A 12,684-nucleotide genomic window follows, 5' to 3' on the forward strand; every position below is an offset into this window, starting at 1 on the left:
GTCCATTCAGGCCTCTCCCCCACTTCACTAGACTGTCCTGTGCTTCCAGGATTCTTTGTTTTCTGGACCAAAGACCTCTGCCTCTTTTTGGTGTTGCTCCAAACTTGATGGCTTCTTTTGGGTGAAGAGGTCTGAATTTTAATGTAGTCAGTGTGCTATCTCCTTCCTTTCGCTTTGAGAAATCCTTTGACTCAAAATCATGATTTTCTTTTTTTTAAATTTGTTTTGCATAGAAGAACTGGAGTGTAGGCCAGAGGTGTGTGTGTGGGGGGGTGGTGGTGGTGAGAGGACTCACCAGAGACAGAGTGGGGAGCAGGACAGGTGGAATGACAGAAATACACTGCTGAGGGGAGCAGAGGCAGGTTCACCCACGCACAGGCTCCTGTGGCCTCGGTGACGGCCCTTGGACACGGACACCCGGTGCTGGGGGCCTGGCTGCCTGTTTCCTCCAGGCACCTGCCCTGATCTCTAGTGTCTGCCTCTCGCCGCTACTGTTCTCAAGCAGTGCCCACAAAGAAGCGCCAGGGATACCTGCTGAAGAAATAAACCCACAGAGACCAACACCATGCAGAATATGCCCCTCTCCTTAGTTAGACCATCACTGCTCCACAAAGAGAGAAGCCGGTGGGCCAGGCTGGGGCGGCTCCCGCTCCTCCCAGGCTGAGGGTGAAGGAGTCACGTCTGGCCCCACCGGCCCTCTGCACAGGTCAGCTGGAAAACAGCCTCACCCACCAGACTCCCAGCCGCACTCAGGCCTCACTTCCCCAGGGCTGCTTTTTTTTTTTTTTTAATTTTTTTTTTTTTATATAGAGGCATGTTTTATTTATTTGTTTGTTTGTTTTGTTTATACAAGCACTGGGTACAGTCAGAAGCGCGGGAGGGTGAGAGAATTCACCAGAGCCAGAGCGGGGAGCAGAACAGGCAGACTGACAAAGCACATGGTGAGGGGAGCAGCGGGCGGCAGGAGAGGTCTGCGCGCCATGTGGGACCCTCCTCCGGGGGCCGGGGAGCAGCCGGGGATCGAACCGGCGCCCCTGAGGCCGCGGGCAGCTTCGCAACCCAGCGCTCAACCGCTGCGCCACCGGGGAGGCCCCCCCAGGGCTGCTTTTAAATGAGATCAAAGACTACAGGATTCACTCGAGTTCCTGGGTCACGTTTTTAACTGTTTGCCTAGGTTACTTCTAATCTGCAAGGACTTCCCCAGCACCATCTAAAGACTCGCCAGGATCAGGAAAGAATGGAGCTGGGCACTGCTCAGCCTGGAAGCCTGCAGGGTGAAGGGGAACGGCACCCTCGGGGAGGATGAAGCCCTCTCCCAGCAGCCCCAGCTGTTTTCAGACAGTCTGGCCACTTTGCCCACCCCAACTTCTGTCGTTCTGCAGAAGCCCCAGGCATCTATCTGCAAGGTCCAGGGCATTCCTGTGCCTTCACTAAGCATCCCGAGTCTGGTCTCTGTGCCTCTCAGCTTCCCCCTGCCCTTTGCACCCTGGACTCTTATGCTTATCCGCCCATTTCTGAGCAGCAGCAGGAGGCAGGCAAATCAAAGCCTGCGCGATCCCTACCCCTCCCTGGCCAGGATGCAGGCCAGGGTCACCCACAATGTCCACTTCTCAAGGGAATCAAATACTCTCATAATAGGCAGGAAAAAGGGGTAACAAAGGTGGTTCTTTAGGGGAGTGTTCCCATGGACAAGCTACCTCTGATTCCACCTCTGGACATATCTAGAAGATGAAACTCAGGGCTGTGCCCCTTTTCACACTGTCTGCAGGGAATTGGGCAGCTGGCATGAACTCCCTTGCCACAGCACCCAAGGTGAATTGTTAGGTCATCTCCAAGGGATATGATACAGAGTTTTAAATCCTGGTGGATCTTTCTAGTCCTGGTAAGAAGAAAATACATTTACTGTTGGGCACATTTAATAAAATGTAAAAGAAGTATGATTTTCTATTTCAATTCCCCACCCAGCAATCAAAGAGCAAGTGTATAACTTTGATGCATGACCAGGGTCCAGTGCTGGGGCCTATTTGCACACATGAACTTCTGCAGGCCTTAGCTGGGAGGGGGGTTTTATAAAACAATGTCTCGGGATTCTAACCCTTCTGTCCCAATGTTTAGGTCCTCTGTGGCCTGGTGTTCCCACGTTCTTCCAGCACGCCAGGACAGTGGACCTAGACAGCTGGCACTACTGTCAGGAAGTCCAGTGAAATGGTGTAAGAGGCTGGATGATCTACCGAAGAGGAGGTACAGAGTGCAGCAGAAACACAGCCCCTGGCATCCTTTCCAGAGGTGACAGGGAGGTGGGGCCCCCACCTTGGGCTCAAAGTCAGGGCCCTCAATCTGGGAGGGTGGCTACTGGTCCCAGAGAAACTACCTTCCCGGGAGGACAGAGAAGGCCTGGGGAGAGGCACGCAGGCTTGGAACAAGTCACCAGGCCCGGGTTCAGCCTCACTTCTCACCAAACAACAATTCCACCCAGAGCTAATGCACAGATCTCATCCCTGCCACGCCATCTGAGGGCTCATCCAGTTAAACTCATCCACCTAACACAGGATGGTGCTCCTTCCCGCCAACTGATCCTTCTCGCGCCTTCCCAGTGGCAGAGCTAGGTGCTGAGACCCTGTCAGCCAGATGCATGGTCCCACACACCCACCTCATGGGCCACGCAGCCAGAAAAGAAGCCTTGGCTGGAAAAACACAGGAGCACATTGTTAAAGTAAAGCAAAATCTAAAAAATAGAAGTCATTTCTGAGGCAATTTATTTCTTCCTTGCGCTGTGGCGGTAGGTGGGAGCTGGCTCTCCTCCGTCCTGAGGAAGGCAGGCCTCTCAGGCCCCGGGCCTAGCCCAGCGGCTCCCGCAGGCCCTGGTCGGGGGTGGGGGGCGGCTTCAAGTCACAGTAGCTGAAGGCGCAGCCCTCCAGGGCGTCTCCCTGGGAGAGGCCGTTGAGACCTGGCTCCTGGAACACTCTGGTGCTATCGTGCACTCCCCTCCTCTCCAGCGTGGCCCTCAGAAGTTCTCGGATTCTTTGGTTTTCCTTGGAGGTTGACTCCCAAACGACCTCAAGCTCACCTTCCATTTCTCTGAGGAAAATAAATAAAACAAAGGAATGAAATTTAAAATAGCACAGATAGTAGAAGAACGTTTAATGTGAGAAGGCAGAGGCTGCTGTACTGGGGCCTCTGAAGTGGAGGCTCCCAATGTCGAGCGAAGCTCTCAGGCCCAGGGGGAAGAGGGAATAAAAACAGGTAGGCACAGGCCGAATGACCTTTTATCTTTCCTCCTGACGTTTTGCCTCTTGCTTTATCTTGTACACATCCTTTGCTCTCCATGGAATTAACATGTACATGTGTAAAATAAAACAACGACTGCAGTGGCTGACCTGCCTGGCCGAGGGCACCCACATGGCACAGCCCTTAGGCCTCTCCTGCCTCCCCTCTGCCTGTCCCCATCCACACCTGGTCTCCACGCAGACACCCGTCACAGGACTTTGGGCCAGAGCCCAAGTGGGTCCAGACATAAAGAGTGAGCTAGGAGGTGAGGAGCAGGGACCGTAACAGAGAACTCAGAGAAGACCTGTGCTAGGAGGGTGAGTGCCCAGAGGGGACCAAGGCTATGGGATGTGGAAAGAGCAACAGAGCAGCTTTTCCTGAGCGAGGACACTGTGCCAGGCGCTGTGTGGGTGCTGGGGAAACAGAATCCTCATGGCCGTGGCCCACTGGAGGAACGGACCAGGCCCCCCACCCCGCCACCACCTCTCAGGACACTGAATCCTATGGGGGGTGGGGCGGGCAAGGAGAGGAGAGCAAGCCGCAGCCTGCAAGGAAGAAGAGCAGGCCTTGGGCAGGAGAGCCAAGTTGGGAAGTCAGCTCCTTAATTGATACTTCCAGATAGTTCTAGAAAATGTTAGAAGCTGGCATATCAAGCGGGCTCAGCACTACTGCTTAAGAAGAGGACAGTAGACAGAGGGGGGCCAGTGACAAGCCTACTTGTCCAACATCATGTTTCCTGTGAACTGTCCTCCCAAGGTTTGTGATGCCCACTGAGTGTTGGGCACTATTTAATTAATGGTTTAGAAAGTACCCAGACTTCTGCTTTCTGGCATAAAACATCCAGCTGTTTGATCAATTACAGCAATCATGATAAATGTATGGCTGACCTGGAAAGGGCAGGAAATCCCTAAGAGCAGAAAAAATTGAAGACTAAACTGGAACCACAGAAGCAGGCAAATAAAATGTTGGTTTTGCTTTGAGGCCAAGAGCCTATGCCGGAGTCCGAATTTCTGCAGGATGGAGACTAGGGGTCGGCACATGCAGACTGAGTGCGGCAGGAAATCCCCGGCTCCCTCGGCCTTGCTTCCCCTTTCCTAGAAACTCTGAGCGGGGTGTCCCAGATTTAGGCAGGTAATTAGGAAGCACATGAAAGCCCCTCAAAGCAAGGATGGGTGGGTGGGTGGAAAATCTGCCCATTTTCAAAAGAAACAGCGCTGAGAGGCTAACAGCCTCCTTGGGGGCTGCAGCCACTGGCTTGTTTCCAAATGAAATGGAGACTCTACGTGATTCACTATGGTTAGGCTCCCCAGGCCCTGAGCGGAGTAAACAGAGGGTAAAAAGAAATTTTTGAGGCAAACAGGGGAAAACCCCCGCTGGATAGATTAAACAGTGCATTGGGCATGGTCAGAGAGAAGCAGGAAGCTGGAATGCAGGGCAGGAGAATGCACCTCAGAGTACAGGGTAGTGGGAGGACAGACATTGCAAATGCAATCATGGCATGGAGGATATTTTTAAAATCCCTTTGCATTTTCTAAAAAAACATTACCACAGACTATTTTTTTAAGTTAACAATAAAATTACAGCGGCGCTACATTGAAAATGTTCTTTGGCACCAAAAGAGAAGCAAAAGTAAATCTTGTCTGAAGAAAACATCTTCAGGACAGTCCCTCAGGGTTTCATGGACTAAATTCAACCACATCTGAGTTTACTCACCCAAAGGAATGAGCTGCCTGGGGCACGAATGGAGGAGAGCAGGTGAGGGCTCCCCTCCAGACTGCAGACACTGCAGCTACCACACACACAATGACAGTAACTATGCGTGCATGCTAAGAAATAAAAGATGTGTCGAAAATGAGCAAAGACCAAGCACTTGGACCTCCCTGGTGGCCTAGGGGTTAAGTCTCAGCGCTTCTACCACTGTGTCCTGAGTTTGATCCCGGGCCAGGGAGCTGACCTACACGGTGCAGCAGACCTCTCCTGTCTCGCCCGCTGCTCCCCTCAGCAGTATGTTTCAGTCGATCCGCCTGTTCTGCTCCCCACTCTGTCTCTGGTGATCCTCTTACCCCCCCGACACCTCTGGTCTACAACCCAATTTTATGCAAAATTAAAATTAAAATTTTTTTAAATCTTTAAAAAAGATAGAAAGAAATAAAATATTTTTTAGAAGACCAAGCACTTATTTTAAAAATGAATAGTCAGATTTTCAAAAGAACCAAATAAAGCTTCTGAAAATAAAATCTGCAGTTGTTGAAATACAAAACTCAGTGGCTGGGTTAAGGAGTCCACTGAATACAGCCAAAGAAAGGGATATTGAGCAGAAGAAATTACCCAGAAAGCAGGCCTGAAAAACAAAGAGATGGAAAGTTTAAAAGATAAGGCACATGAAAATGATTCAGGAAGAAGAGCTAAGACATATTTAATCTGAATTCCAGAAGGAAATTTAGAAAGAATGAGGGAAAAAGACTTATTTAAGAGATACTGACTGAGAATTTTTAGACTAACAAAAGACACACACACACAATCACAGATACAGAGAAAAAAAAGCCATAACAAATAGATAAATAAAAGAAGTTCACAGTGTTACAGAGGGGAATCTCAATAAAAAGGGGGGGGGGGTTCCATGCACCTGCCCCTCCTAAAGAAGGGTGGAGCTCAGCGTCGAGGGGAAGTTAGAAAAAGACTAGCAGGAAGACCCAGTAGGAGACGGGGAACAGAGAGGTGAAGAGGCCCCATGACATCTGGGCGTTGGGCTTGCACGGGGACCTGGGGACATGGAAGGAGACGCGTGGCATCAAGACCCGCAGACACACCTGGAAGAGACATTGGTGAGGGGCCTGTGGGGAGGCAGACAATGGCAGTTGTTACCTTGATTTGCATCTGATTTTGCTCTTTTCACCCCAGACTTGCCTCTTTGCTATGGCCCCCAGCAAAAGGCGCCTTAGACTTCTGGCAACCTTTAGTGCCTCAGTGCCCCATTTTGGGCCAATCCTATTGTGTTGGGCATTTACCCACAAGGGGATGGGTGACTTTGTATATTACGCTGGAAAACGATTATCCTTTCTTTTTCTATGCACGATCATTTTATTGAAGTTCTTCTGCACTAGAAGCATGCTTTGTCTTTATGCAGCAGATGGCAGAACCTGTTTAGATTGTGCAAATTAATAATAAAGACAGAACAATGAAAATGCAGAATACAAGAGACAGAGGAAATCTTAAAAGAGGCAAGAGAAAGGAGGGACCACTTTTACAAATGACAAAAGACTTCTCAATAGCGACAATGAAAGAGAGAAGCCAGGGAATACATAGATGCTGAGAGAAAAGACCATAGGGATAAAATTCTGCACCCACAAAAAACATCTTATAAAGGTGACTGGGAAATGAAGACATTTTCAATTAAGCAAAGACTAAGAACTTTAGGAAGAAGGAAAGTACTCTGAGAAATAAGACCTGAGAAGCAAAAAAGAACACATTAAAAGGTTAAACTGAGACATATTAAGATTTTAAGGGTTTAGTTGGGCAAAAATCAATTTGAAGCAGGCAGCATTCAATCTAGCAGATGGAGCTGTGAGGAAGCTTTTAAAGTCAGAAGAGACAAGGAACAAGAAAGTTACAATACAAAGTTGGCTGTTATCTCAAGGTTACATTTTTAGGGCAAGGGAGGGGCCTCTCAGGTAGATTGTGTCACTAATGCTGAGCAGGCAACTCCTGACTGATTAGGTTGAGAGTCAGAACTATGTCTTGGTTTGGTGATGTGGGGTTACCATGAATGATCCCATTTTGGGCCTGTTGTCTAGTTTTAAACAATTAGTAAACAAAGAAATTGGTAAATTGTAGGTAAATCAAATAAACAATAATATAAAGACTAGTAACATTTAATTTGGAGAGCAACAAATACATATCTGTATCTGGTGCCAACCACAGCATCCTACTGACTGGGGAACCAATGAGATGAGAGCATTAAACCTTACAATTGGGAGGAGAAATGTAGAGATGCTGCTTCCATTCAGTTATTATTTTTTTAAAGTTTTATTTATTTATGTATACAAGAACTGGGGTGAAGCCAGAGGTACAGGGGGTGAGAACATTCACCAGAGACAGTAGGTAGCGGAACAGGCAGAGCCACTGAAAACACACTGCTGAGGGGAGCAGTGGGCGAGGTGGGCTGCTCCCTGGCAGGCGGGGGATCTAACTCTTGCTGCAGTAGCTGGGAATAGCTTGATAGTGCTGTCTTTAACCCCTGCGCCACATGAAAGAAAATAGACATCCCTGAAACTTTTATAATCTTTCAGTGCAATTTTACTTAGAAAACAACAAAACTTTTTAAAGAAACAGAATGTATAACTTTCAAAACATTATAGGAAGAAAAAAATGGAATAAGGGAGAAAAGGAAAAAACAAAGTTTCATCTTATGAATGCGATCCTCAACCTCCTGTCTAGCCAGAAATTTTATAGTGGACTAAATTTTTACAGTGACTGTTCATGAAATATTTGCACCCCATACAACTTTTAAGAGATTAATTTCAAAGGTCTACAAAGAGCACACACTATTCAACAAAAACAAAGAAAATGGGCAGAAGAGCTAAAAAGATACTTTTCCAAAGAGGAAATGCAAATGGCAAACGGGTATATAAAAAAAATGCTCAACATCACTTATAATCTGGGAACTGCAAGTAAAGGCATAATGACATACCACCGCACACCAGTAAGAATGGTCCAGATTTAAAAAACTAGCAACAACAAATGCTGGCGAGGATTTGGAGAAAAAGGAACCCTCTTACACTGCTGGTGGGAGTGCACACTGGTCCAACCACTATGGAAAGCTGTGTGGAGGACCCTCAAACTACTAAAAATGGATCTGCCGTATGATCCAGCAATTCCACTCCTAGGAATCTACCCAAGAGACACAAAAACATTAATTCAAAAGGAAACTGCACTCCTCTCTTTATTACAGCACTATTGATAATAGATAAGATACGGAAACAAACTAAATGCCCAAAACAGATGAATAAATGAAGATGAGGTGGAATATACACTATACACACAATGGAATACTAGTCAGCATTCAAGAAAGATAAACTCATGCCATTTGCAGCAACATGGATGGAGCTGGAAGGGATCATGCTCAGTGAAGTAAGAAGGAAAAAGAAAAATATTGGATGGTTTCACTTATAGGAGGAATTTAGGGGAAACAAACAAGGGATCAGGAGAAAAACAAAACTAGCAGGCAAAAGCTAAATCAAAGAAATTCTTCAGGGGAGGGGGAGGGAGAGGAATCAGAACAGAGGAGGGAAGAGCACAAGTTACTGTGTGTAGGATAAATGGTTCTCAGGCTTTTCTGCCCTCCCACCAATAGGATTGCCCAGCCTGATGGGGCACCTGCAGTTGTTCCATTGTTGCAAACTGTCTTGCTTACATCTGTGGGCCTTGGGAGAAGTACTGCGGTAGTCAACAGGATGAGAAAAAGCAGAAGAGAGAAGGGACGAAAGAAGCCAAAGGAGCCCAGAGTGAAGACTGGCGGGGGGCTTGGAGGCCTCCTGGCCCCCTGGCACCCGTGCCTGCCGTGTACCTGGTTGCTGCACTGCATGCGAAGCTCAATAAAAGCCTGAGAAACCCACTGAGGGCTCAGGACTCTCCTTTACCTGCTCTGCTGGGATCATAGATGACCTGCTCAGTGGCTATCCTGCCCCTACACTGTGCTGATGGTTCTTGGGTGACTTGGTGGTGGCAATTCTATGGGGATTACACCTGAGAGGAACAATGACTTTAAAAAATAAATAAATAAATAAATAGATTAATTAATTTAAAAAACAGGCCAAACAAACAAAAACCAAAGTGACTGTTCATGGTAAGAGCATCTAGGTCTACAGAAGCCATGTTAGACAGGACTTCCTTTTGCTTGGAAGCATCTTGCTGCTGGAAAACGGACAGACAGCTGCACTCTGCACGGCATCAAGTACATGGATCCTACTTGAACTTGAAGAAAAGCATATTTGGGCATCATGATGACTGTCCTACATGCATCAGTCCATAGTCCAATCTGTCAAAGACAATATGGCACAACGACTTAAGTGGGACACAGAGGTAATGTGAGGGAGCACAGGACCCCCTTCACCAAGCAGCGATGATGCTTTCTGAAAAAATTTTTTGAAGATTTATTTTTATTTATGAATACAAGAGACGGGGTTAGGCCTGAGGTGTCAGGGGGTGAGAGGATTCATCAGAGACAGAGTGGGGAGCAGAACAGGCAGATCCATTGACACACACTGCTGAGGAGAGCAGCGGGCCAGACAGGAGAGGTCTGCTGCACCGTGTGGGTCAGCTCCCTGGCTGGGGATCGAACTCAGGCCCTGCGGTGGACTGTAGAGGTGGTAGTGCTGAGACTTAGGAGGTCTGATGTTTTTAATACACAGGCGATACTTCCCTGATGATATGTTGAAAGGATAAAGGTGTAACTGATGTAGTACAGTCCACCCACAGGGAACATCACGCGCCTATCATCTTGGGCTGCAATCTTATACAAAGAGATTTAGCTCTAATCAAAGCTTTTGGCAATAAAAAAAAAAAATTCAAAGCAGAAATTCAACATTTCACCCCCAAAATAAAAATCGCCTGAGAAAACAAAAATCTCAAAGAAATGGAAAAGAGGAGAAAAAAGGGGAGAATAACGAGAGAGCAGGTGCGATGGAGGAAGTCCACTTGTCCAACAGGAGTTTTGAAAGGAGAATAAAGGAATGAAGGGGCAGGTGGTGGCCGTGGGTGACATCACTGCCCTGTGTACTTGACAACGTTCTCACAGCAATAACAGCAAATGGTAACCGTGGAAAGGAGCGCCAGCTAACCTTACTGTGGTCACCACTTTCCAATCCACATGTGCACAACGCACCACAGTGTGCACCTTGAGCTGACACACGCTACATGTCAATTACATCACACTAAGGCTATGGGGAGACTGAAAAAGAAAATGAGGAGCAAATAATAATCAAGACCACTATTCAATTCAGTTAAGATAAAAACATACAAACAAAAATAAGCAAACCAACAAAACCAGTCCAGACGGCCGCAGCACAAAACTCCACCAAGCACACCCCAGATCTGTTCCGTGGGGCCGGGCGCTCCTACCTGTTCTGCCGCAGCGCCTGGTCCAGGACCTGCTGCTTGTCCTGCAGCATCCTGTGCAGGTGCCGCATCTCCTGCAGGTACTGAGCCGTCCTGCTCTCAAAGTCCTCCTGCTGCTCTGTCAGCCGGTGACTGATGTCACCCACCTTCATGGCCGCCTGCTTCTTGTAGCCCTGGGGGAGGAGAGGGGCTCTGTGAGGGAGGGAGTGGATGGCCTCCAGGACGCATTTCCTATCTTTCTGGGGTCAGGGGAGGGCACCTGCCCTGCTCTGGGAGGGAACCCCTGGATGCCAAAAGTCAAATAAAGTAATAAAAGAATTTCAAGAATAAAATCAAATTCCTAGCTTGCGTCATGCCTGGTTTTTCAGATGCTGCAGATAAAATGAAAAAAGCAGGACCAGGCAAGGTCTGTCATTCTCTATTGGCGAACACAAGACTAGGGTAGAGGCACGGTCATCACTGTCCTTTCATTTGTACTGTGTGGTCTTCAAGGTTATGAATGCCCTCTGAGCAGTTCGCAAACTGTTGTCACACAGATTCTGATTTCCAGTTTACACAGATTCAATTCTTTTTTAGAAATTCTGACATTCAATTTATATAACCCCTCTGACCCAAGAAAGGTTACTGTACAGGTTTTACATTTCTAGGTAAAAGTCTTTTTTGCATTCTGACTTTATGAATTTCTGGTTTTCCTCTTTTTGATCAACAGACGTTGCCCTTTTTGATCAACAGACGTGTCTCTGACAGCTGATCTATGATCAGTGTTTATGACTGTTCTGTAGATGTACACACACACACACACACACATACACCTCATAGACTATATTGTTAAATTATCTATTGCCTTAAGTTACTCTTGATTCATCTCCTGACCTGTTTCTGACTAAGAGAAGTAGATTAAGCTGCTATTATTACTGTTTCTGTTTCCCTTTGAATCTCCTGTAATTCTACTTTATAAATCTGCTGTTGTGTTAAATACATAGATGTTCATACTGACAATGTAAATGTTCTTTTTTTTTAAAAGATTTATTTATTTATTTACACAAGCACTGGGTACAGTCAGAAGCGCTGGAGGGTGAGAGAATTCACCAGAGCCAGAGTGGGGAACAGAACAGGCAGAAATACACTGAGGGGAGCAGCGGGCGCAGCAGGAGAGATCTGCGCGCCATGTGGGACCCTCCTCTGGTGGCCGGGGAGCAGCCGGGGATCGAACCGGCGCTGCAGAGGCTGCGGGCAGCTTCACAACCCAGCGCTCAACCACTACACCACTAGGGAGGCCCAATGTAAATGTTCTTAATATCATCCTTAACATTATGAAGACCCCTTTCTTTTACTTTTTTGGGTCTCATTTAGTGCTCTGACCTGAATTCTACTGTTGGTATAAATGTGGATTATTTTTCTTTCATTTCTAATCTTTCTGAAACATTTGTCTCATGGCTCTTGCACAGAAGAACTTTCTTTTAATGGGTGAATTAAGATCATTTAAATTTATTTACAAGACAGATACGTTTAGTGTCAATTTTGTTGCTTTCTGTTTATATACATATATTTTAAAAGACTGGTCTTTTTTTTCTTTGTTCTTTTGGCACTGTAATTCCACTACCTAGGAACGAATCTCTTGATTCTGTGGTTACTTTTATTCTGTGTCTTTAAATTACATGCAGTGGTGCCCTCATCTCATAGTATCCTTCCCGTTCCTCTCAGAAGTGACGTAATGTCAGCTCCTAACCACCTTTCTTCACACCTCACCTACCTATGTGCTGAAGCCCTGAATATCCCGACTCTCAGTTAATATACAATGATATAATCAGCTAGATATTCTACTTTTTACATTTCTTCCCCTTCACCTATGACATTGTCCTAGGGTGTATTATTTCTACATTGTCAGAAAGCACATCGTCTTATTCCATCAGTCCACGCTGTAAGTCTCAGTGGATGGTGTCCATGTGCTGTCTAGTCATTTCTTGGCTGAACTGAGGCTGACTGATCCCAAGACAGGTTTACAGAAAAAGATGTGCCAGAGTTCTCCGTGGTGAAAATTGTCTGAAGAACTTGGGGGGACAGAGACACACTTGGCTCACCCTTTCGCCTTTGATTTTCACAGACTGTGTCCTAGGGCTCCGTGGCCTTCGGTGCTACTGCTGGGAAGTGTGATGGAATTCTCTTTTTCTTTCATCTTGGTCTTTTGCCTGGGTGTTCAACACATTTTTTCTTTATCTTAAATTCATAGGTCTTTGTGTCAATTTTCTAGTCAATTCCAGGTTCGTTTTTCCTAAATACATATGTGCCCTTTCAATATGC

General features: G+C 46.7%; 1 protein-coding gene across 4 annotated transcripts in view; it reads right to left on the reverse strand.

Moving 5' to 3' along the window:
- Positions 1–815: 815 nt before the first annotated feature.
- The window catches only part of CEP89 (centrosomal protein 89), a 67,580-nt gene continuing 55,711 nt past the window's right edge, over positions 816–12,684 (reverse strand). For all 4 annotated transcript variants that reach the window (XM_037516370.2, XM_037516369.2, XM_037516372.2 and 1 more), the window contains 2 exons: positions 10,387–10,556; positions 816–3,078 (listed from right to left, as the gene is read on the reverse strand). In XM_037516370.2, coding sequence (XP_037372267.1) covers positions 2,838–3,078; positions 10,387–10,556 — 411 coding nt within the window. In that variant the 3' untranslated portion in view covers positions 816–2,837. The remainder of the gene's footprint in view (positions 3,079–10,386; positions 10,557–12,684) is intronic.

This window comes from Talpa occidentalis, unplaced genomic scaffold (genome assembly GCF_014898055.3).
Source record: "Talpa occidentalis isolate TD23 unplaced genomic scaffold, MPIMG_talOcc4v2.1 talOcc4.17, whole genome shotgun sequence".
NCBI classification, from domain to species: domain Eukaryota; kingdom Metazoa; phylum Chordata; class Mammalia; order Eulipotyphla; family Talpidae; genus Talpa; species Talpa occidentalis.